The sequence below is a fragment of the Nomascus leucogenys genome, chromosome 2 (genome assembly GCF_006542625.1).
Source record: "Nomascus leucogenys isolate Asia chromosome 2, Asia_NLE_v1, whole genome shotgun sequence".
NCBI classification, from domain to species: Eukaryota; Metazoa; Chordata; class Mammalia; order Primates; family Hylobatidae; genus Nomascus; species Nomascus leucogenys.
In genome coordinates, this window is record NC_044382.1 from 21,587,774 (window position 1) to 21,613,928 (window position 26,155).

At 42.9% G+C, this 26,155-nt stretch overlaps 1 protein-coding gene across 1 annotated transcript in view; it reads right to left on the reverse strand.

Annotated features, from left to right (window-relative positions):
* The window catches only part of ITK (IL2 inducible T cell kinase), a 75,154-nt gene that overhangs the window by 32,822 nt on the left and 16,177 nt on the right, over positions 1-26,155 (reverse strand). Inside the window, exons 2-5 of the mRNA XM_003268572.3 lie at positions 13,619-13,723; positions 11,555-11,636; positions 8,596-8,724; positions 5,001-5,041 (exon numbers count right to left, since the gene is read on the reverse strand). Coding sequence (XP_003268620.2) covers positions 5,001-5,041; positions 8,596-8,724; positions 11,555-11,636; positions 13,619-13,723 — 357 coding nt within the window. The remainder of the gene's footprint in view (positions 1-5,000; positions 5,042-8,595; positions 8,725-11,554; positions 11,637-13,618; positions 13,724-26,155) is intronic.

A 26,155-nucleotide genomic window follows, 5' to 3' on the forward strand; every position in this document is an offset into this window, starting at 1 on the left:
AAGTCTGCTGGTTTCTCTATCTGCACTATGTTATATGCAGCAGCCTCTCTGCTGGATGCATCATGCCCTTGGCAAAGGAGATGCAGTCAACATGAAATCTTTCAGTTTGTGCTTTACTGATATGATTTGTGGGTTTATCTAGATCTACAGAATCATAGGTTATTGGAGCTGGAATTCCTCTAACAGATCATTTAATACACTTTTTCATTTAGGATGAGGAAACTGAGGCCCAGATGGAGAAGTGGACCTGGCCAATCTACCACTAGAATTAGTCCTAAGATTCTCTACTCTAGCACCTGTCTCCCTTCCTTCTCCTATAGGCTCTATTGCTGATGTCTCTGTTCCTCAGTCCCTTTCTCCATGTCCATATTGAGGACATGGAGAAAAGACCACAAAGCACACAGTCGCCAGAGTTCAAGATGGGCATGCCTGCTATGGGTTAGCAGACTTTGTGAGAGTCAATGTAGGGAAATATTTAGTTCCTCACTAGAATGTGGTTTAGTGTTAGGAAGTCACAAGTTCTCTGAGTACTTTGAAGCATTTGGTGGCATAAAAATACTGGAGCTGAAAAAAGAGTCTCGCCATATTGATGTAGTATGTCATCTCAGCTGAGCCCAGATCAGATTTTTTTTTAAATAGAGACAGGGTCTCACTATGTTGCCCAGGCTGGTCTCAAACTCCTGGGCTCAAGTGACCCTCCTGCCTTGGCCTCCCAAAGTGCTGGGAGTACAGGAATGAACAACTGTGCCTGGCTGCAGATTGGAATTTGAAATCTAGATATTTGTGGAGCTTGTGAGGATGTGTAAATGGGGTGCTACGGACAAGAGTGGATGGCCTGAGGCTTTTGCTCTAAGAGCTCATGGAGGGAGGAATAGTGTTCGAGGATGTTTGAAGAAGACAAAGGAGAGCTATGGCATTCATCCCACTGTAGGTCAACTCATTGGTTAATACCTGTGAAGAGAAAGATCAGAGCAGAGTCCTCAAATTATGATAGTACATTTCTATAGGGGGCACACTGGACATGTATTTTTTTTCTAATAATCATGCAAGCTTGGAATATGGGGGTTATTTTGAATATCACAGTTTGAGGTATGCTATAGGCCTTTAATGGGTGATGGCCAATAATAGAAAATGCTCTGTAGAGTCCCACATTCCCCACAACTTTCGAATATCCTGGTAAACATTCATGTGGTGAGAAACCAGCTTATACAGTAATTATATAAGAACATCTTGAGCCTAGATCCTAGCTGTACCCTATCCACAGTACTGGATTTCCCAAGAATGCAACTACCTTGTTACTTTGAGGGAAGACTATGTTTTGGTTCAGAAGTTTACTAAGAGTTGTTCACCATTTTGGAAAATTATATCACTGGTGGTAATGCTGTAGTTGAGTCCCAATACCACATTTTGTATCAGTTGCATTTGAGATGCCAAATCCAATGGGATCCTACCTACAGGTGCAAGAAATCGACTATTTCATTCTGTCTTCCAGTGCAGTCATGTCCCAATATTTACATAGAAACACATATTTTGTTATATATATTATTTTTCTTTCCTTTTTAAATATTACAGTTAGAACATTTATTGATTCTTTTTAAAAAGTATGTTTAATACAAAAGTTAGCCAGGTGTGGTGGCACGTGCCTGTAGTCCCAGCAACTGCGGAGGGTGAGGAGGGAGGATGGCTTGAGCCCAAGAGACAGATGGCGCAGTGAGCTATGATTGCACCACTGCACTGCAGCCTGGGCAACAGAGTGAGACCCTGTCTCAAAGCAACAAAAAATTTTAATTAGATACTTTAATTTTTAAAAATTGTGTATTTATATGTTATATTATTTATAAATTTCTTTTCAGGATAACAAAAGGAGCCTTACAAAATATCTGTCATTAAAAGGCAGCATTGAGTTTGATAAGGTTGGGAACCATTAGATTTGAGTGAGAAAATCAAGGGATGGCATTTGGAGAAACTGAGTCTGTAGGCTCAGGAACGGTTGTTTGGGAGCCTCCATGATGTGGTGAGGCATGAAAGGAATGAGGATCCTGCCTCCTGGCCACTCTGCTGCAGGCCTCAGCACAACCTGACCCCCCAGGACCTCTACTGGCTCCAGGTGGGAAGAGCTCCACTCGGCTGAGGGACCCTCACAGAGAGCCCAGGTAGCAGTGGCAGAGATAGGGTGCCTTAGTAGACAGCCAGCAAGAAAGGACACATGCAGACACATTCTAGCGGCCCCTCAGCAAGCCCTGGGTTGACTGCGAGGGACTGTAAGAGGAAGAGTTGAGTTCCCATGGATGCAGGGGGCCAAGAGGAATCAGAATTTGGACTTCAGTGTGACATACGACCTTGTTTGTATCCATAGGCAAAAGAGGCCTAGGATTGTCCTTCACTCTGACCATGGATATTCTCCATCTTGAACCAAAATAGCCACCCCCTGACCCTGGAGGACTGGCCCTGCTCACAGTGTTTCTCACATAGAGCATGAGACCTATTGGCTCAGACTGGATTAAAAACAGTTTCTCTGTATGACAACCCGAGATGTCATTACCACTCAGGCAGCAGAACAAGAAGGTGAGGAGAGAAATGACTTCAAGTGGCTCAGACAAGAGAACCGTTGCATTGGATTTAGACATGCGGTTGAAACTAGAACAATGATTCCAAAACCTTTGTGGTCAGAACACTCAAAACAGTATCCACGATGCTCCTCCAAGAAGGCTGAAAAGCCAAAGAGTGTAGGAAGGGAAGGACCGGCAGTGTTTTCTGGCTTTCACCTTCATTGGTACCAAAAATAAAGACACAAGAGCAGCCTCACTTAAGATGGGAGGTGTGGATTTAGGCGGGACTGTTGAGGGAACGGTCTGCAAGGGAGGGCAGTAGGGTTCTGAATGAGGCCTTCAAAGGGGACGGTGAAATAGTCTGCAGAAGGTCAGTGAAAGAAGAGGAGAGAGAGCTCATTCTCTGCTACAGTTTCAGTACATTTCTTTCCTGTTGTGAGGGAGTAGGCTGATGACAGATCTAAACACCAGGCTGGGGCTTTGAGGATTTAGAGCTTCCTTTATGGGGACGCTGCCCGTTTTGAAATGTCACCATGTTGGCTGAAGGGAAAAAAGGCAGAGCTCATTCTTCAGGAAGAAGCATGAGGAAACGGAATCTGTAAGCTCTGGTTAAAGAACTTGCTCTGGAATGAAGAGCGAGTACTCAAATGTGGATATTGGTCGGGCACAGTGGCTCACACCTGTAATTCCAGCACTTTGGGAGGTTGAAGTGGGTTGATCACCTGAGGTCAGGAGTTCAAGACCTGCCTGGCCAACATGGTAAAAGTCCGTCTCTATTAAAAATACAAAAATTAGGCCGGGCGCAGTGGCTCACGCTTGTAATCCCAGCACTTTGGGAGGCCGAGGCGGGCGGATCACGAGGTCAGGAGATCGAGACCACCGTGAAACCCCGTCTCTAATAAAAATACAAAAAAATTAGCCGGGCGTGGTGGCGGGCGCCTGTAGTCCCAGCTACTTAGAGAGGCTGAGGCAGGAGAATGGCGTGAACCCGGGAGGCGGAGCTTGCAGTGAGCCGAGATTGTGCCACTGCACTCCAGCCTGGGCGACAGAGCGAGACTCCGTCTCAAAAAAAAGAAAATACAAAAATTAGCCGGGCATGATGGTGAGCGCCTGTAATCCTAGCTACTCGGGAGGCTGAGGCAGAAGAATCGCTTGAACCTGGGAGGCGGATGTTGAAGTGAGCTGAGATCGTGCCGTTGCACTCCAGCCTGGGTGACAAGAGCAAAATTCTATCTCAAAAAAAAAAAAAAAGTGGATATTGGTGTTAATATATTATCATAAGGTCAGGGTCATATCCCCTACCTAAAGGTCGTGATCCTTTCTCCCATCTTTTTTTTCATCTCCTTAACAAAATAAGCTGCCCTAGAGTAGGTACCATGCCATCTAAGACTTGTAAGTCAGTATATTATAGATCAGTGAAGAGGCTTATTAAAATGCAGATTCCTGGGCCCCTCCCCCAGCGTTTTGGACACAACAGGTCTGGGGGTGGGGCCTAAGAATTTGTATTTCTAACATGCTCCCAGATGATGCAGATGCTTCTGGTCCATGGACTATACTTTGAGAACCACCACTCGATTTAAAGACCACCACGCCAGAAACCTTGCATCCTACTAAGTTGCTGAATGGCCTTGGAAAAGCCTGAAGACCTCTCTCGGGATTTGATTTCCCAAGCTTTACAATGAGAATAAAATTAAAGCCCTCTGAAGTGGATAGAACAGATAGTAAGTTTTAAAATTGATAATAAAAGGGTGGAAGTGCTTTGAAATATATAAAATATCAACAAATGTATGTCTCCAAAATGCTTGCAAAGAGTAAATGTGCACTTTTTTTTTTTTTTTTTTTTTTTTTCTGGAGACAGGGTCTTGCTCTGTCACCCAGGTTGAAGTGCAGTGGCACACAGTCATGGCTCACTGCAGTCTCGACCTCCTGGGAGCAAGTGATCCTCCTACCTCAGCCTGCTGAGTAGCTGCGACTACAGGCATGCACCACCACACCAGCTAATTTTTAAAAATTTTTTCTAGAGATGGGGGTCTCACTTTGTTGTCCAGGCTGATCTCGAACTCCTGGGCTCAAGCGATCCTCCCACTTTGGCCTCCCAAAGTGCTGGGACTACAGGCGTGAGCCACCATGCCAGACACACTTTTATATAGAGTGAGCTGCTACTATACTCCAAAATGGTCAGGTGAATGGCCATCCAATTTGATATCAGTATTTGTTGAATAAATAAAGTGACATAGAGATTTAGCAGCTGAACGGTGCTTTAAGTGGACAGACCCCCAAGACACGTCAAGCCCAAAAATACCCAATGTGTTGAGTTCCGCTGAATCATGACAGTCTGTTGCATGCATCCAGGGTTTGAAAAATATGGGGATAGGGGGACATGCAAATAGGAACATGCCAATCAGGTAGCCTGTGGGCCCACCTGCACCCGGAGCTAGGGCTCTCACTCACCCTGTTGTCTTCAGGAGTAGGAGGAAGAGGCTTCTTTGAAGCTGAAAAGAGAAAAACAGGAAAAGAAAAAATGAGCATGAAAACGAATGGACCCAACCGGAAGTGAGCAGCCAGGGGGCTTTTCTGAGAAAAAGGGCCCAAGGAAAACAACAGAAGAAAGGGGGCCAGAAGGAGCAATAAGACACAATGAAACCCGACTTGGCTTTGTCAGAAGCTGTCTTTTATCTCCTTGGACCTGCTGGTTTCTGATTCCCTTTTCTAGTAGATACCAGAAGCTTCCAGAGGTCCATATTTGGGGGCCCTCTCTCTCTGCATTCCCAGGAAAAGCCTGCCAGTGGGGTTAGACTTGCACCCTTCCCTGTAGGTATAGAGACTTCCAGGAATGTCTCTGCCACCTGCTAAGCTCAGGAGTGGGAACTGGTGACTCAGGGGGACAGTGACTCACTAGCTTCCTGACACAGTTGTGGGCTTGAGGAGGGGGTGGCTGAGGTGGGAGGTCATTGTGCTGCTTTTTGAGTGGGCTGGAATCCACTTTTAGTTGCCTTAAGGCATCTGAATATGTGTTCTTTCTGTCTCTTTCAAACTATACCAACCCCAGCATCTCTCTGTCTTTGTCTTTCTGCTTATCTCTGTTTCCATGTCTCCCTCTGTTTAGCTCTCCTCTCTCTTCCCTCTTTCCTCCTTTCTCTTTTCTTCTCCTCTCTTTCTCTTTCCCTCTCTCTTTCCTCTCATCTTTTCATATTCGTCTCTCACTATTTCTCCTTTGTAGCTCTGCAAAGGCCATTCCTGGACTCAATGAATCAAAGGTGTATGGCTATGTCTGGGGCTCGCGGTGGTACGGGAGGCACTGCACAGAATTCAGGCCAATACAAAGACGTCCTTAATAATGAGAGATAATAAGAGAATGGGCTGCATAGGTAGGCGATGAGTTCCTCATTTCTGTATGAGGTTGACTTGAAGTTGGACAGCCCACATCAGGGATGCGGTAGAGGAGAGTCACACATTGACACTGGAGCCCAGCTCCGTGCAGACTTGGCAAGAAAGAGTAGGCTGGGGTAGTGACCTGGTTATGATGACCAGAGAAGAAGGAAAACCCCTATAATAGGAAGTATGGTTCCCATTTAGAACTCAACTTGGAGCTGGGAGACTGGTGTTCTAACTCTGGCTTCACCAATACTAGCTGTGAGCCTTGGCCACTTCCAGCCCTGGACATTCTATGACTAGTCTCTCTTTCTTCTTCCTCTGGCCTTGCTTTTCCCTTCCTTCCTTTTCCTCCCCACAGTGGGGAGATCAGGGCCAGTTCTGGTTGCAGAAATGGGTGTTACTGTGGGTTGGGTGTGGCTGGGTCTGTTTCTACTCAACCGCTTCTGCTGCTTCCCAGACACACACAAGTTCTGAGGTTATATCTCAGCCTCAGATTCATTCATCCACCAATAAGGAAGACAAGTAGACACAATTACCATTTATCAAGAACTCTGTAAATGTTGGCAGCTGTACTGCTTTCCACAACACCATTGAATCTCCCAGCCTTACACGTAGCTACCTATTATCATTATCCCCCTATTGCAGGTGAGGAAATGCTCTTAGAGGCTCAGAGGGATTATCCAAAGCCCAGTGCTCATAGACTCGCACTGGCAATGTGCTCGGTACCAGGAATCCTGTGAGCCTTCACCCAGAGAGATGACCATGAGCTGCGTTCACAGTGCAGTGTGCTTCTTGAAAACTCTGCTGTCAACTATGTAAAACTCAGATCCATGAAGTTATTTAACCAAATCAGAAGAGGGTAGAGTAAGGAGAAGCTCAGAGGGGGATATGGCAATGGGTTGCAATGCAAAAGCAAAACCATTAGCACAGTGACTGCATGACACCCACAGCAGGACCCCAAGAGGGCTCAGGCCCTGTTTTCACATGGGGAACAGCTCGGCGTGACCAGTCCTCCCGCATTGGAGTTCTGGTGAGTCATTCAGATGTTCCTAGCATCTTAGTCACATGTGTATCACTTGGAGGAGGGAAATACTGTGCGCCCAGAAGAGGAATAGCTGCAGCATGCATGGTGAAAACTACAAAATGGAAATACCAAGTCAAAGAATTTCAGAATTGGAAAAGGGCTTAGGTATTATTTCATCCTAAGCCCCTCAGAACTCCCTGCCATTTTTGAGATGAGGACATTGGGGCCCTTGATGGCCAAGTGACTCATCTGAGGGCCCACAGTAAGGCATTGGCAGAAATTTGGAGACCAGATCACTGACTTTGGAAAGGGCTTTCACTCACTGAGGTAAGCCCATGCCGTTCTGTTATTATGGTGGATCCTATCCATAGAAAACTTTCCATTTCATTTTTATTAAATATTGGCCCGCATGAATATGGTAAACAGGACTAATGTGGAGGATCACTTGAATATTTACCAATTTCTAAAACTTGTTAAGTATTATTCTTCTGGGCCCAGGGATCGATTATGCCGAAGGGCTTTTTCCCCCAAGGTGCAGGATGAAAAGTGATGGTTTTTAAAGTGGTAATGAGAGGGCCTATGAATCAGGAAGCCACAGAAAACCTAGCCATGTGTTACATCCGCCTTGGGTTGCCAATTTTCAGTATTAAGTTTCAGGGCACAAAAGGAAATGATAAATGAGAAAGGGAAACTATGGCAAAAGAGGTTGAGAAGAGGGGAAAATGGAAGGAAAACAATCCACATTGGCCATCATTCCTATTCAACAATGGATTTGCAGAGCACTTCCAGTGGTGTGACCTGGAGCATACTGAATTGCTCAAGGCAGCCCATTCCCTTAATACCACACCATGTACCCCAGATGGTTGAGAGGAACAAGACCATAATGAATGTGAAATGCATTCGAGTGGAGTTGTACTCGACTGGTGGTTAAAGTTCCAAAGTCATCAATAAAATCCAGTTGCAGCCCAATTCCCTGGACCTGAGCCTTTAATGTCAAAGGCAAACAAACAGCTTTTTTTTTGTTTTCACTTTGCATTTAGACTGTGGCCTTCTCCTCTCTGAGACTGTGGAGGTCAAGGGCAAGTTTGAAGAGGAGGCAAGGAAAAACCACAGAGTAAAATGTAAAAGAAAAAAAAAATCCTCTCACCTTTAAGGGTATAGAGTTGAATTTGTGTAATTAAAAATATGTGTGATATGATGTCACTGTAAGAAATAAATATTTTGTATCTCTTAAGACTGCCTCTGTAATTAAGATTTAAATAGACCATGCCATTCAAACGCAGATTATAGCAGGGCTCCTCAAACTGTACTGTGCACATAAGTCTCCTGGGATCTTGTTAAAATGAAAATTCTCATCTAGTAAGTCATGAGTGGGGCCAGATCATTTGCATTTCTAACTAGCTCCTAGGAGATGTTGATGCTGCTGGTCCAAAGAGCACACTTCAAGTGGTTAGGAGCTGTAAAGACATCAGCTTTGGGATGGAAGTGCCAACAGGCTGGTAGGAAAGACAGATGATTCCTCTTGGAAAATTCTGAAAATGTAGAATTTTGCATTCTGTTCCTGACACTCTCAATGATTGAAGGCCAAAAGCTTTTACCCTTTTATGGTCATTTCACAAAAAGTAGAGGGAATTCCCAGTCTCTTACCATTCTTTGTTGGATCATATTGGGCACAGCCTGCTGCAAGCTTCTCCAGCTGAGAACAGCACCTCCACTTCCCATCCATCCAGAAATTAGGATGATATTTAGGCACCAAACTGTTATTGTTCCTTGTTTCTGAAATAGGTTGGCACCAACAGAAGAGTTATTTCCAAGTCAGTCTATCAAGGGCTACCAATTTTATAACACCTCGAGATTAGACCTGGCTGAGTCAGCCTGAATAAATATTGCCCAGAACACTCAGAAGCATGGGTTGACCTGAGTGCATAAATGCACTGTGCTATTTACCGAGGTAGTTCATGTTACATTTAGGCATCAGCACATCTAGGCTTGCGCCTGGCTCTGCCTTGCATTAGTTATGTGTTCTTAAGTTGGGCAAACCCTCATGTGAGCCTCAGTTTGCCCCACTGTGCTATGAGATTGTTAAACACTGGGTTCTACAAAGGTGCCTTAAGGGTAATGAGAAGGTCGAGAAGGTGGAATTACCATCCTTCCACCTCTCCTACCTTTAACCACAGCAACTTTGGTTTTCTCCCTTCTAGATTTGTGGCTTTGAAGTAAGATTTTGGTTGGAAAAAAAGGGGGTTCTGCTACTGAAACTAATACATATATAAGGCACAGAACAGGGTTGGGTGTAGTGGCTCATGCTTGTAATCCCGGTACTTTGGGAGGCCAAGGCAAGAGGATCACTTGAGTCCAGGAGTTCAAGATTAGCTTAGGAAACATAGTCAGACCCCTTCTCTACCAAAAAAAGAAAAAAGTTAGCTGGGCATGGTGTCATGCTTCTGTAGTCCCAGCTACTCAGGAGGCTGAGGTGGGAAGATCACTTGGGCTCAATAGGTTGAGACTATGGTGAGCCATGCTTGTGCCACTGTACTCCAGCCTGGGTAACAGAGTGAGACCCTGTCTGAAATAGTTTGGCTCTGTGTCCCCACCCAAATCTCATCTTGAATTGTAATCTTCCTAATTCCTATGTGTTGAGAGAGAGACCAGATGGTGGTAATTGGATCATGGGGTATTTTCCCCCGTGCTGTTCTTGTGATAGTAAGTGAGTTCTCATGAGACCTGATGGTTTTATAAGTATTTGGCAAGTTCCTCCTTCTGTCATTCTCTCTCCTGCCACCTTGTGAATAAGGTGACTGCCTCCCCTTCACCTTCCACCACGACTGTAAGTTTTCTGAGGCCTCCCAGCCATATGGAACTGTGAGTCAATTAAACCTCTTTTCATTATACAGTACCCACTCTCAGGCATATCTTTATAGCAGTGTGAAAATGGACTAATATACTAACTCAATGAATAAATAAATAAACGAACCAACCACAGAGCTAGATAGCTAATCTCTAATATTCCTTCCAGTTTTAACATCCTGTGTATAAAATCCCTTCACAGAGGGCAAATGGCCAATGACCATAGCTGGGGCCCTTTTGATTACTTTTTTTTCTTCCTTTTTTTGGTGGGGTAAGAACAGGGTCTTGCTCTGTTACTCAGGCTTGGCTCACTTGGCTCACTGCAGCCTTGACCTCCCAGGCTCAGGTGATTCTCCCACCTCAGCCTCCCAGGTAGCTGGGAGCACAGGCATGTGCCACCATGCCTGGCTAATGTTTTTATTTTTAGTAGAGATGAGATCTCACTGTGTTGCCCAGGCTGAAGTGCAGTGGCATGAGCATGGCTCACTGTAGCCTTGAACTCCTGAGCTCAAGTGATCCTCCCACCTTGGCCTTCCAAAGTGCTGGGATTACAGGTGTCAGCCACTGCACCCAGCCCATTTTGATTACTTCTTACTTTTGTGTTTGCTCTATGTTCCATGACTGTTAGAACTGAGAGCACTTTCCCATTTAACCAGCACTTGTCTGCTCATAACCCATTTGAGGCTCACAACAATCTTGGGATAAGATACAACTTGTGTTTCGATTCCCATTTTTTTCAGATAGAGGAATTGCAGCTCCAGAGATAACAAATAATTTGCTTATCCTTAGTCCTCATAGCTTCGTAGAGGCAGATTAGTATTTGAACCCAGATCTTCTGACACATCCAGTGCTTCAGGCTAAAGAACAATAATGGTAACATTGATCAAGCGCTTTCTTTGGGATGGGTATTGTTCTAACTCCTCAATCATTCAATTCTCACATCAGCTCCATGATTGTTTTTAGTCAAAATTTACAGAGACACACGAAGATCAAGGAACTTACCCAGGGTCACACACTAATCATTGGCAGGGCTGGGATTTTCACCTTCATGCCTGGCTCCACATCCCACGTGCTTAAACACTGCTGCCTCTAACTGTGCCATCAGGAAGGTAAGGCTTAAGAAATACCCTTACCAATGTCTGAAAAGCTTGAAAGCTAGCTGATATTTATTGCATGCTGTCTATGGGCCAACCTAGTTTCCAGGACTTTGCTCACATCAGCTCCAAAGGCAGGTGCTGTTATCCCTTCCTTTTCTCCCTTTTAAATAGACAGGAAACTGAAGCACAGGCAATTAAGGAACTCTCCCAAGTGTACATAGCAAGTGACAGACTGAGATTTAAACCCAGGTCATCTCACACGAGGGCCTATGCTCTGCTTCTTCATACTATACGGGGAGTTGGCAAACTTGTTCTTTAAAGGCCAGACAGTAAAATATTTTAGGTTTTACTGACCATGAGACAAAATCAAGGGTCTTATGTAGGTACTTATTTAACTATTTGAAATGAGTTATATACAAATATTGCTCAGAGCCTGACAAGAAGAGACAGCAGCCTGGATTTGGTCAATACCTGAATGATACCCAATGATATCCTGGGCCCAGGATGAAAACTTGGGAACCTCCACCAACCTCAAAAGAAATCAGCCATCAGCTGCTCTCACACCACACTCTATTCTATCGTAGAACCCAACCCTACCATAGGATCAACCCTACCATAGGATCAAGAGTGTCAGTGATTCAATGGCAAAGGAGTTTAATTACCTTCTTTAAGGGCCAGCACCCAGCGCTGCCGGCTCTCACGATCTGGAGCAAACACATATAGGAGGTAATTGTCATGCACCACCTGGAGACACACACACAGAGTTCAAGGTGAGCAGTGTGCACGGAGATAGTTGACTGACAGCAGACCTGCTGAGCCGAGAGTGGGGTCTCGGGTGTTTATCGTCATATAGGCAAACATTTGGGTAATTAGGGGGCCAGTATCCTTTTTATCCAGATGTTTGGGTGCTACAAACACAGGGTAAGCAGTTTCAGCTGCTTGTCTCAGATTCCATGCCCCAAGAGAGCAATCGCTAAACTAAGACAGCAGGAGAAAGTTCTCCTCTTGACTAGAAAGCACGTTTATTTCTCATCTTAAGTTTTTAGTGATAAAAAAATATTTCTGGCACACGGAAGAGAAAGATATTATATGACAAATGTGTAATGAGAGTTTTGAAAACTTCTTATTTTGAAATAGTTTAAGACTCACAAGAAGTTCCAGAAATAGTACAGAGTTCCTGTGTACTTTTCACCTACTTTTCTCCACTGATGACATCTTACATAACCACAGCACATCTTTCAAAACCAAGCGATTGTCATTGGTACAATACTGTTAACTAAACTGGAGTCTTCTTTATATTTCACCTCTTTTTTAGGCACTCATTATCATTGGGATTTTGAACAACTGAAAAATACATGCTATTCCTTTTACTTACAGTCCTCAAAATTCCAACTTGTGAGGGTCACTTTTCTAGTAGAAAAAAAGTTCTTTTCTATGCCATGTTAAAAATATATTCATCTCTCAGGTTGGCAAGCAAGAATGGTAGCCTGGGATGTACAAGGAGATATCCATGCCTTTGAAGCCAGAAGTGCCAAGATTCATATATAAGATAAGGACTTTAAAGATACCCTCCACCAGCTCTGTTCAGTAGAACTTTGGGAGGCTGAGGCGGGTCGATCACGAGGTCAGGAGTTTGACACTAGTCTGACCAACACGGTGAAACCCCGTCTCTACTAAAAATACAAAAATTAGCCGGGTGTGGTGGCACATGCCCGTAGTCCCAGCTACTCAGTAGGCTGAGGCAGGAGAATCACTTGAACCAGGGAGGTGGAGGTTGCAGTGAGCCAGGATTGCGCCACTGCACTGCAGCCTGGGTGACAGAGTGAGACCCTTGTCTCCAAAAAAAAAAAAAAAATTTCTGCAGTGATAGGAGGCATTCTGTAACCAGTGCTGTTTCAGTACAGTAGCTGCCAGCCATGTCCTTCTATTGAACGTGAACATCCATGTGTGGCTAGTGGCTACTGTACTAGACAGTGCAATTCCAGATAGTCCTCAGATTATAAAATCTGAATCTTTTTGCCTCAGAATCTCCAAGCAATTCATACCCAGCAGTTGCAATATGTTGCCTCAAATCATGAGTAAACTGCACTTAAAGCATGTTAGATTTGGGGCCCCTGACAGCAGCTTTATTTCTTCCTTCACTAATTAGGACTTTCCTTGAGGAAGAGAAGCCGGGAGGGAAAGCAGTATGAGGAATAACCACCTTTTCAAGATTTTGTGCTTAATTTTTGTTCAATAAGTGAAAGAATTAACAAATAAATGTCACTGATGGAAGGAACACATACGTTTCCTAATGGGATTTGTCTAAGTCCTAACCTTGGAGCAGAGAGTCATCCACGTCCACCCTCTCTTACAGTGACTGAGGATTTTTTTTTTTTTTTTTTTTTTTGTGATGGAATCTCACTCTGTTGCCTGGGCTGGAGTGAATGGCATGATCTCGGCTCACTGAAACCTCTGCCTCCCAGGTTCAAACGATTCTCCTGTCTCAGCCTCCTGAGTAGATGGGATAACAGGTGCCCGGCAGTACGCCCAGCTAATTTTTTGTATTTTTAGTAAAGATGGGGTTTCATGTTGGCCAGGCTGGTCTCGAACTCCTGACCTCGTGATTCGCCCGCCTCAGCCTCCCAAAGTGCTGGGATTACAAGCGTGAGCCACTGCGCCCGGCTGTGGCTGAGGATTTTAACCACGGTCCAGGGAATGGGGAACTACCCACCTGATGGACTTACCTGAAACGGGTATTTATAGTGGCATGGGATGCTGATGTCACTTTTCACAATCTCAACACATTTGATTCGGGAGAGCTCGATGGACCCCTTCAGCGTGCGCTTCTTCTGTGGGGAGACAAGCACATCCCATTCATGTAAAAAAGAAGACAATATTTTTGTCCAGATTGCTCCAGAAATCTACTACTAGATAAGATCCATTGGCTTTTTAAACCAATTCCAACCCTCCAAACCAAATATCCAAAATTGCCTCCCGGGCCCTAAGTGTGGGATAAACACTCTGAGCGGACTCCTGGGGAAACATGACTTTAGAGTCTTCTTCTTGGTGACAGATTTCCACTCAGTGAGACTGGGTCATGTATCCCACTGCCCTTGTGACAAATGGCAGCATTGGCAGAACTTGTAGCTGAGATGCGTAGAGAAATCCATGGACACACATATGACAATTTTCTCTTCTCTGTGTCTATCCATGACCATATTAGCATAGTAATTGAGCTTGGGCCTGACCTGGATTGTGGTGCATACCATTAGTGGCACCTTTTTTTTTCTGCTTCTGGCTTCTCCATGTCCTTTAATTATCTGCAGTCCCATGATGACACTCCCAAAGGACATTCCTGACTCTGGTCTACAACTATCCCTTCTCTAGGTCCTCTCCAACCTCCCCATCAAATACTACTGGGCCTGTGTCTCATTTCCTTGGAAACTTGCTAGCTGTATTTCCCTGATAACTAATTCACATGATGGTATTTGTGATTTATAATGATGTTACATGTTACCTATTTCTAAGGATCCTCGTGCTTGGAGAATGGATCTCAGGGGATTTGATGCCTTACCCAATGGAACAAATTCCATTGGTGGTCTATCAGGCTCCAAGGACAGATAGTTAGGAAAGTGCTTCTGGATGGAAGAAGCCTTTCACAGGTGCCTAGAATTGAGCTGTCATTGAGAATAGACTTTAATTCAGCTATGGAACCAGTTGCAAAATATGTCATTATACCCACTATCAATCAATCCCAAAAGACACAATTCTGAATGTCGTAGACCCAAATGCTGAAATCCTGAATGATAAAAATCCCTAAAGTCTAAGCCCCTAACATCTAAAATCTCAAAAATCACGATTAGTGAATTTTCTGTTGTATGCAGGATAGCCTCATTATGTTAGTTGCTTCATGTTAGGCAGAACTATTACTTTATTATTGTCTTCATTTGGAAATTATGTGTGGTTTAAGATGTATATGGGTGCCAAATCGACAAGGGGTGGACTTGTAGACTTAATTTTAGGTGTCACATTGACTGGATTAAGGAGTATCTAAGGCTGGACATGGTGGCTTACGCCTGTAATCCTAGCACTTTGGGAAGCTGACACAGGAAGACCACCTGAGATCAGGAGTTTGAGACCAGCCTGGCCAACATGGTGAAACCCCACCTTTACTAAAAATACAAAAATTAGCCGGGTGTGGTGGTGGGCGCCTAGAATCCCAGCTACTCTGGAGGCTGAGGCAGGAGAATGGCATGAACCCGGGAGGAGGAGCTTGCAGTGAGTGGAGATTGCACCACCGCACTCCAGCCTGGGCAACAGAGCGAGACTCAAAAAAACAAAAAAAAAATAGACTTATCTAGACACGTGATAAAGCATTATTTTGGGTGTGTCTGTGAGGGTGTTTCCAGAATAGATTAGTATGTGTATCAGCATGGACGAGGTGGGGGAGATCTGCCTTCAGTGTTGGTGGACGCCATTGAATCAGCCAGGGACCCAAAGAGAACAAATACTGAAGGCAAATTAGTCTCTCTCTGAGAGTCAGGACAGACTTTACTTCTGCTGTTTTTGATCAATCTCATTAAAAGACTTAGGTTGTCTATCATAGTATTTCAGATGACCATGATTATTTAAGCTGTTTCTTTTTTAAAAAAATTTAAAGGTGAAATATATAGTATATTAGTTTTTTTGTTTTAAAAATCAGCTTCATTAAAGTATAATTTACATATAATAAAATTTACCAATGTACATTTCAGTGAGTTTTGACAAATGTATACAGTTGTGTAATAACCTCTGTAATTAAGATACAGGAGAAGAAATAACCAAAATCAGAGCTGAACCAAAGGAGATTGAGACACGAAAAATCATTTAAAAGATCAATGAATCCAGGAGTTGGTTTTTTGAAAAAATTAATAGGATAGATAGGCCACTAGCTATACTCATAAAGAAGAAAAGAAGGAAGATCCAATTAAACACAACTAGAAATGACAAAGAGGATGTTACCACTGACACCGCAGAAATACAAATAATCGGAGACTACTATGAACACCTCTATGCACACATATTAGAAAACCTAGAAGAAATGAATCCATTCTTGGACAACATACACCCTCCCAAGACTGAACCAGGAAGAAATAAATTCCCTGAACAGATCCATAACAAGCTCCAAAATTGAATCAGTAGTAAATAGTCTACCACTCAAAAAAAGCCCAGGACCAGATGGATTTACAGCCGAATTCTACCAGATGTACAAAGAAGAGCCAATATAATTCCTACTGAAACCATTCCAAAAAATTGAGGAGAAGCATCTCCCCTACAACTTATTCTATGAGGCCAGCATCATCCTGATACCAAAACCTGGCAGAGATACAGCAAAAAAGAAAACTTCAGGCCAATATTGATGAACATTGAAGCAAAAATTCTCAACAAAATACTTGCAAACCAAATCCAGCAGCACATCAAAAAGCTAATCCAGCCAGGTGCGGTGGCTCATGCCTGTAATCCCAGCACTTTGGGAGTCTGAGGAGGGTGGATCACTTGAGCCCAGGAGTTCGAGACCAGCCTGGGAAATATGGTGAAACTCTGTTTCTACAAAAAAGTTACAAAAATTAACTGGATATGGTGGTGCACACCTGTAGTCCCAGCTTCTCAGGAGGCTGAGGTGGACAGAAGTTGCAGTGAGACAAGATTATGACACTGCACTCCAGCATGGGTGACAGAGCAAGACTGACTCAAAAAAAAAAAAAAAAAGGCTAATCCACCATGATCAAGTAGGCTTTAGGGATGCAAGATTGGTTCAACATATTCAAATCAATAAATGTAATTTATCACATAAATAGAACTAAAGGCAAAAACCACGATTATCTCAATAGATGCAGAAAAGGCTTTCAATAAAATTCAACATCCCTTCATGTTAAAAACTATCAATAAACTAGATATTAAAGGAACATACCTCAAAATAATAAGAGCCATCTATGACAAACTACAGCCAACATCATACTGAATGGGCGAAAGCTGAAGGCATTCCCCTTGAATACCAGCTATTTCTTTAGGAATACAGTTTGTCTGCTCCAAACTGTTATACCCATGTGACTGTCCTTAGTATACCTGGGTGTTTATGTTTGCAAAAAAATGTATGCTATTATTGCCTATTTTATTGCGCAAGGTGGCCTATGAAGCGTTTTGTCATGTCTTTATATGTTTCTCAAATAAATCCACTTTAAAATGTAAACAAATATCTTTTTAAAAAGTTTTTAAAATTATTTTTTCTCCAGAATTATACTTTTGGGGATTTTTATGTTTTGGATTTCAATATTTGGGATTATGGTGTTCAGGATTGTGGCCCAAACCCCATTCTACCTTATTCTTTTAAGGAGGTAGCAAATGATGATGAAATGAGCACAAGTTTGGAAAAGCTACATTCAAAGTAGGTCTCCGCCTCTTACCATAAGAGCTCTGTGACCTTGGGCAATTCATTAAACTTCCCAGAACCCTGGTTTTTATATCTGATAAGTGGGGATAATACCTACCTTTTGAGAGTTGATTGGGGAATAAAATGGGATGATGTAAACAAATTAACTGGCTTATAATAGGTGCCCTCAATAAAGGGTATCTTCCCAATTAAAGAAGTTAAGGAAGCCTTAACTATCGCAAGAGATTTGTGATATATGAGCGTGCTTGGTTGGTATCCAGGGACCCATTACATCATCAAATTCTCCCAAAGTGAATTCAGTCTTTACTTCCTGTTTTTGGGTCCTCAGCCCAGAAGCTGATCTTTGATTTAGTAGCTGAGGAACAGAACTGAGATTAAAAAAATTCAAGATGCGAGAAGCAGACCCTATCAAATACAGGAAAGCTTTGTGGTGTTTGGTTTTTAGTTTTTTAAGTAAAAACAACCGTATCCATTTTTGAAAGTACAAAATCTATTTATGTTTATTGTGACAAATAAAAACACTATAGAGGCTCAGTAAGGTGGCTGATGCCTGTAATCCCAGATCTTTTTTTTTCTCTTTTTTATTTGAGATGGAGTCTTGCTCTGTCGCTCAGGCTGGAGTGCAGTGGTGTGATCTCGGCTCACTGCAACCTCCACCTCCTGGGTTCAAGAGATTCTCCTGCCTCAGCCTCCTGAGTAGCTGGGACCACAGGTTCGTGCCACCACGCCCAGCTAAGTTTTTGTATTTTTAGTGGAGAGGCGGTTTCACCGTGTTAGCCAGGATGGTCTCCATCTCCTGACCTCGTGGTCCACCCACCTCAGCCTCCCAAAGTGCTGGGATTATAGGCGTGAGTCACCGTGCTGACCCCCAGTTTTTTTTGTATTTTAGTAGAGATGGGGTTTCACCATGTTGCCCAGGGTGGCTTGGAACTCCTGAGCTCAGGCAATCTGCCCGCCTCAGCCTCCCAAAGTGCTGGGATTACAGGCGTGAGCCAACATGCCCAGCCAATCCCAGATCTTTGAGAGGCTGAGGTAGGAGGTCGTTTGAACCCAGGAATTCGAGAGCAGCCTGGGCAACATAGTGAGACAATGCAAAAAATTACATAAATTAGCCAAGCCTCAAGGTGTGAGCCTGTAGTCCCAGCTACTTGGGAGGGTGAAGTAGGAGAATCGCTTGGGCTCAAAAGTTCCAGGCTGCAGTGAGCTGTGATAGTGATGGTGCCATCGACCCCAGCCTGGGTGACAGAGCAGGACACTGTTTCAAACAAGCAAACAAACAAAACAAAATACTACAGAGGCATGTGAAGAAAATATTTATAGTGTGTTATTATCCCACCCTTCCCCATAACCCTGAGGTAGCCAAGGTTAATCATTTGGAGTATATTTGTCTTTTCCCTGCACTTTTATAGGGTATATATAAAGGAAAATGAGTGTCTGCTCTACATATCAGTCTAGAACTTGCTTTTGTAGTCTAATGCTAAATTAGAAGGTTTGTCTTCCCGCAAAAGCCTCTGCAAACGTGCCCTTTGGGCTCAAACTATCTTCTCATTTACAGTTAGAAATGCATGCTGTGGTCCTGCCCATAATCACAGTTCTTTGGAATGGTTAACCTGTTTTTCACAAATAGTGGAGCACAGCGGAGCTGCCTTTTCAAGAACTGTCTGCAGCTACTGGTAAACAGGGAGCATGAGCTTGAGGTTGCCGTGTTTTGACCTCTGTTGGGTTCTTTCCTTAAAGCATGCACAGTGAAATAAAAATAACAGGCTCATGGCACGTGATATGACAACTCCATTTGCTGACATTTTTGTCTTTGGAAACTACTATGTTCTGAGCTCCCTAAGGTCAGAGACCAGGGCACCTTCCCATATACCCAGTGCCCAGCAGTGGCTGGCCCTCAGTGGAGCTTAATTAGCTCAAAACAAAGGGTGTCAGGTTGGAACACAGTTTAAACAATCTTAAACAGATTTAAGGCTACTAGATTTAGCCATTCAGGAAATATTTATGGAGGGCCAGCTGTGAGTGAGGTGCTATTCTGAGTTTAGGAAATGAACCGATAACATGGCAGACTCTCACAGAGCTTGTAGTATACTTGGGAAGGCAGACAAGTCAAAGAAGTGCTGGAGGCCAGGCGCGGTGGCTCACACCTGTAATCCCAGCACTTTGGGAGGCCGAGGCAGGCTGATCACGAAGTCAGGAGATCGAGACCAGCCTGGCCAACACGGTGAAACCCTGTCTCTACCAAAAATACAAAAAATTAGCCAGGCAAGGTGGCTGGCGCCTGTAGTCCCAGCTACGCGGGAGGCTGAGGCAGGAGAATGGCATGAACCCCGGGGGGTGGAGCCTGCAGTGAGCCGAGATCGCACCACTGCACTCCAGCCTGGGTGAAAGAGCGAGACTCCGTCTCAAAAAAAAAAAAAAAAAAGTGCTGGAAAGAGAATAGAACAGTTGATGTAACCAAACTGTGGCCAAGGCAGACCTCTCCGGAGAAAGAAAGGGCATTTAAGAAGAGACCAAAAAGTCGAACAGGAGCCATTTGGGAGAAGGTCTAGGGGAGTGAGCATCCTAGGTAGAGCAAGCAGCCAGGGCAAAATCCTAGGGTAGAAAAATACTGGGTAAGTCTGGCTTGTTAACAGCCTAGCAGCATTGTAATGAGGGCAGACAGTGGAGACAAATATTAACTGGAATTGTAAATAGGGATAAAAATTCTATGTGAAGTTCTAAAGTGATACTGTCCAATAGAAATGTAACATAAACCATATATGTAACTTAAAATTTTTTCCAGTAGGCACATTCAAAAATGCAAAACATAACGAGTAATAATTTTAACAATATATTTTGTTTAACCCAATATCTAAAATATTATCACTTCAAATTGTTAGGTGATTTCTGACAGAACTTAAAACAGAATTACCATTTGACCCTGCAATCCCATTCTTGGGTATATACCCAGAGGAATATACATTATTCTACCATAAAGACACATATACACATATGTTCATCACAGCACTAATCACAATAGCAAAGATAGAGAATTAATCTAAATGCCCATTAACAATAGAATGAATAAAGAAAATATGAGGCCAGGCGTGGTGGCTCACATCTGCAATCCCAGCACTTTGGGAGGCCAAGGCAGCAGATCACTTGAGGCCAGGAGTTTGAGACTAGCCTGGGCAACATGGTGAAACCTCATCTCTACTAAAAATATAAAAATTAGCTGGGTGTGATGGTGCACACCTGTAATCTCAGGCACTTGGGTGGCTGAGGCACAAGAATCGCTTGAACTCGGGAGGCAGAGGTTGCAGTGAGCTGAGATCATGCTACTGCATTCCAGCCTGGGTGACAGAGCAAGACTCTGTCTCAAAAAAAAAAAAAAAAAAAAAAAAGAAAAGAAAAAGAAAATGGGGTACACATACACCATGGAGAATTATGCAGCCATAGAAGAGTATGAGATTGTGTCCTTTGCAGCAGCATGGGTAGAGCTGGAAGCAAATAGCTCAAGTGAACTAACACAGGAACTAAAAACCAAATACTGCATGTTCTCACTTGTAAGTGGGAGCTAAATGCTAAACAGTGAGCTCATATGGGTATAAAGAAGGGCACCACAGACACCAGCACCTACTCGAGGGTGGAAAGTAAGAATTGAAAAGCTACCTACTGGGTACTATGCTTATTACCTGGGTGATGAAATAATCTGTATACCAAACCCCTGCAACATGCAATTTACCTATATAAAAACCTGCACATGTACCTCTGAACCTAAAATAAAAGTTAAAAAAATTAATTTGTATGTGGATCTTGTATCTTTTGACATGGATGAACTTGTTTAATAGTCCTAGTGGGTTTTTAGTAAGTTCCTTACAATTTTTTTTGTGGAAAATTATGTGGTGTGCAATGAAGAACAGTTCTACTTTTTTTTCTCAATCTGGAGAATTTCATTTCACTTTATAGTATAATTTATCTCGCTAGTACTTGCAGAACAGTGTCGAATAGAGTGTTAAAAGTGGAAATTGGCCAGGCGCAGTGGCTCATGCCTGTAATCCCAGCACTTTGGGAGGTTGAGGCAGGTGGATTACTTGAGGTCAGGAGTTTGAGACCAGCCTAGGCAACATGGTAAAATTTTGTCTCTAAGAAAATACAAAAATTAGCCAGGCGTGGTGGTGCTCATCTGTAATCCCAGCTGCTCGGGTGGCTGAGGCAGGAGAATCGCTTGAACCCAGGAGGTGGAGGTTGCAGTGAGCCAAGTTTGTGCCACTGCACTCCAGCCTGGGTGACAGAACAAGACTCCACAAAAAAAAGAAAAGTGGAAATTTATGTCTTGTTCCCAAACTTACAGATAAAGCACCGTCTTTCACCATTAAGTATAATGTTAGTTGTAAGTTTTCATAGATGACTTTTTGCAAGACTCAAAATTTTTTTTCTATTAGTGTACTGAGGGTTTTATCACAATGAGTGTTGGATTTGTCAAATGTTTTTCTTTGTTTATTGAAATATTCTTTTTTGACATTTATTCAAGTAATATTGTATATTATCTTAATTGACTTTAGGGTAGTGAGCCAACAATGCATTTGTGAAAATAAAATCATACTTGGTTGTAGTATATTAAAAAAATTGTCATCCACATAAAAATTAATGAGATTTTTTTTGTACTTGTCTTTGAAATTGTATATTTTGTGCATATCTCAGTTTGCACTTGCCATACTTCAGGTGCTCAGTAGACCCATGTGGCTAGTGGTTACCCTAATGGACAGCGAGACTCCAAGATTTCCAAGGAGGAGTTCTCCTCCCAACTCACATGGCCTCCTTTGTGCCTGTGCTTTAACAGTCTGTCAGATGAGCTTGCTCTCAGGCTTGCTCTTCAGTTGGGATGGATTTCATGCTCCACCATCAAAGTCACTCTCATTCCCAAATGAGTGCTTGGGATCCCACCACCACAATCCATCCTGTCTGGTTGGTCAGTCTTTCCAAAGACCCTGAGGTTGGTTCTTCTGGCATCTCACAAGATCCAATACTTGGTAAACAGCAGGACCAGCTATGTCCTCCCTACTTGGTCCCTGGGGAGTGGCCGGTCAATGAGCCCGACACAGTTCAGTCTCTGGGAAAGGGTGATTGCCTATAATCATCCCAAACAACTGTGCTATTTCTGAAAAATGCCAGGGTAAAACTTTCCAAGGAAACCACACAAAAGCCACCAGAGAAAGGGAGAGGCCAAGTACAACCTGCTCTCATTCTTACTTGTTATTCTGTCTGCATTACTTGGGGCAAAAGTCACAGGACCTTGCTTACCCTTGTCTCTTTTCTTGGCCATGCTCAAAGATATGCCATCCTCATAGTCCAATATTTCATCCCAGGCATCTGACACGTGTCAGACACAATTCAAGATGCTGATGCTTACAAATCTGCACAAGGGTAACCTTGTGTAATCAGCTTTTATATCTTTTTTCTTTTTATGTTACTATTTCTCTCTCTCTTTTCCACTTTCCTTTCCTTTCTTCTTTCCTTTCTTTCTTTCCTTCTTTTTCTTTTTCTCTTTTTAACAAACCCTTGTATTAAGGGCTGACTTTCAATAGATCTCACAGTGAGGGAGCTGCTCTGCTATGTACAAAACCCCAACCCAGAAACAGGTTGCTTACAAATGGGTCAGCATCAGGTTTCCCATAAATGTGCATTGCTTGATAGATAGATGAGGGGGCAGGGCGGCTTTTTATGTTAATATTTGGTATGAAATAGAGCTTGGATTATAAGTTTCAAAGAGAGAAGCAGGAAAAAACATGAAAATGATACTATTTTTGAACATTTTTTATATTCCAGGCACTCAACATTCCATCCCGTTTCATCACGATCCTACAACATATTATCTCCCCATTTTATAGATGAGAAAACTGAAGTTCACAGAGGCCAGCCCTCTTAATACGTAGAAGAGCAGCGTACAAGCTCCACTCTATGACTCCAGAGCCTGATAACCTAACTACTATGCTTCCCGGCTTAGCGCTTGCTGGGACTTTCCACAGAAGACTATCATTCCCTGAACTCAGCCCTGGAAAATCAATTGCGTGACCCATTTCACCAAGCCATGGCCTAGCAGAGCTTTGTTTCTGTCCCATTTGATTGAGCAATGCTTATGCTGGATTGCAAAGGTGGAACACACTCCCTGGTTCCTCAGAAGAGCCACTCCTCTCTGCTCCAACAACACTGGCTCCTTTGCTGCTGGACTAGCCCAGCAGATGCGTCGATGAGACGTTACGTGTCTGCTACCCATGGGAAAAGGACATCTCCACATTTCTAAAAAATAGCAGTTTTCACCTTTCTCCTCTGGTAAGTCAGAGTGGAGGAGAACTGGAGCTTTCAAGTAGGGCAGACTCGGGTTTGCATCCTAACCTCATTCCTTACCAGCTGTGCAACCTGAGGCAAGTGTCTCAACCTCTCAGTTGCCTCGTTCTTCAAAAGTGACATAAGAATAGTCTCTGAATCATTGAGTTAATTAAGAGAATTTTTAAAAATTACATAAACCTACTAGCAAATGCTAGTAGCAATGGCTCCTGCCTGTAATCCCAGCACTTTGGGAGGCCAAAGAAGGAGGGTCGCCTGAGGCCAGGAGTTCAAGAACGGTCTGGGTAACATAGTGAGGCCCTGTCTCTACAAAAAAATTTAAAAAGTTAGCCAGGTGTGGTGGCACATGCCTGTAGTCCCAGCTACTCAGGAGGCTGAGGAAGGAGGATCAATTGAGCCTGGGGGGTTGAGGTTGCAGTGAGTCATTATCATGTCTCTGCACTCTGGGTGACAGAGTGAGACACTGTCTCAAACAAAACAAGATAAAACAAAACAAAAAAGATATGATCATTACTGTCTCTATAGAAAAATTAGCATCTTGTAAAACACCAGAGCAATTTGTAATGAGCTGTTCCTAGTTCCTCCCTCCCCAGCCCATCTTCAGCTAGATCTAGCCTCCCTCTACTCTGAAGCTCTGGGAAAGTCTGGAGCTAAGGCCGTTAATTTCAAGGCTCCCTGGACCACCTTAAAGCCAGGAAACTAATCCATCCCACACCTGCCTTCGTTTCTCTCTTCTTTTCCATAAGACCTCTTACTCATCACTGACCCACTGTTGGCTGGCTTTCTCCACCTCAGCATTTCGCACTGTGGGTTACCATGTGGCTGGATGTGCTATGAGGAAAACAATTTCACTTCCTTTAAAACCTGCCATTTTAAAATAGTAACACGCTGGCCACCCAAATGAAAAAAGTGAGAATTTTCAAAAAGAAAGAAGGAAAGGAACAAAGAAGGAAAGAAAAGAAAAGAAAAAGAATTATGCTCACATACAGTTTTCAGAGGGCAATTTAGGATCATCTATTAAAATGTGTTTTCTCACAAGAAACTATTAAGAGCAGATACCTGTGCGGGTGGTACTGGGGGTTGGGAGTAGGGAGTGGGAAGAGAGCTTTCTTTCCTTTTTTTTTCTTAAGAGATAGGGTCTTGCTCTGTTGTCCAGACTGGCCTTGAACTCCTGGGCTCAAGCAATCCACCCACCTTGGCCTCCCAAGGAGCTTTTCTTTTTACCTTGTATCCTTCTGTACTCTGAATATTTTACCATGAGTGTGTATTTCTTTTATTATATTAAAAACAGTTAACTAAAATGAATAAATACATTTCCCTGATCAGATTTATTCTATGGAAACATTTGTTCAAAATATATAAAGATATAATAAAAAGGATGTTCACAGAAGCATTATTTATTACACTAAAATAAACTGGGAAAACTTAAATATCCATCAATAGACAAATGGTTAAATTAGTTATGGTTCATCCATCCTGTGACTACTCTGTAACGATAACAGATAATAAAGTTCATCTATACAGAGGGACACAAGTATATACCAAATGTTAAAGAGTAGATTTAAAGCAACAGATGGAGCATCATCCCATTTTTGGAAGAAGAGATTACGTATTAGTATATGCAATATCCAAAGAAATAATACAAGAAGAAAAACATTCCAAGCTGCTAACACTGGTTCTTTGTTGTGGGTTCCACTGTGGCAGAAATTCACAAAGTTATATATTCTTATGATATTTGAAGTTTTTACAGAGAGTGTGAAGCAAGAGGAAAAGCAGAGAAATGAAAATAATATTTTAATACAGTTAGAAGTTTCAAAAACATCAGAGTGCCAACTTAGATGATTATGGGAGAGGAATAACGGGTATGCATCAAATGCTGGGTGTGCAAAGTGATGCACACCCTTGTAACCGCATAATACCATTAGCAGTGAGCAGCAGCTAGAGAGCACCTGCCACCTGCTCATCTGTATCCACGGAGGTTCAAGTTCATGACAGTCTCTCTCATGTTCTTCTTGAGGGATAGCCATTTTCTTCATAGATTCTAATAAAGTAATTCAGTGTGCTTTTATATGGATATATTTATCTTATAAGTGAAATGATAACTCAGGAATAATGTCCAAGCCCCATTCTTACTAGATTAAGGCAACATGATCCTAGCATGATGAAAACATGTAGGTTTAGATTTTCTTACAAAAGGGAGCAGAGAGAAAAGGACTTATGTGGAAATTAAGAGCAAGAACTAAGTGATATTTTCCAAGCATAGAGTAGATTCTCAAGGCATCCTCTGTATCGTTTCTCTCAGTATCTCTGAGCTGTGAATGTTCCTTCAAAGACCTTCCTCCCAGAAGAAGAAATATGAAATGTTTAATGAGTTTGAAAGAACATATTTTTTTGTGTCTTCTTTTTAAGCACTGAAGGACCAGTAGCCAAAATACATAAGTGCATAACAACTTCATTGCATTTCAGGAAATAACTTCTTGCATTGAGGTGATGTTCAATTAATATTTGTTACTAGATTGAAGAA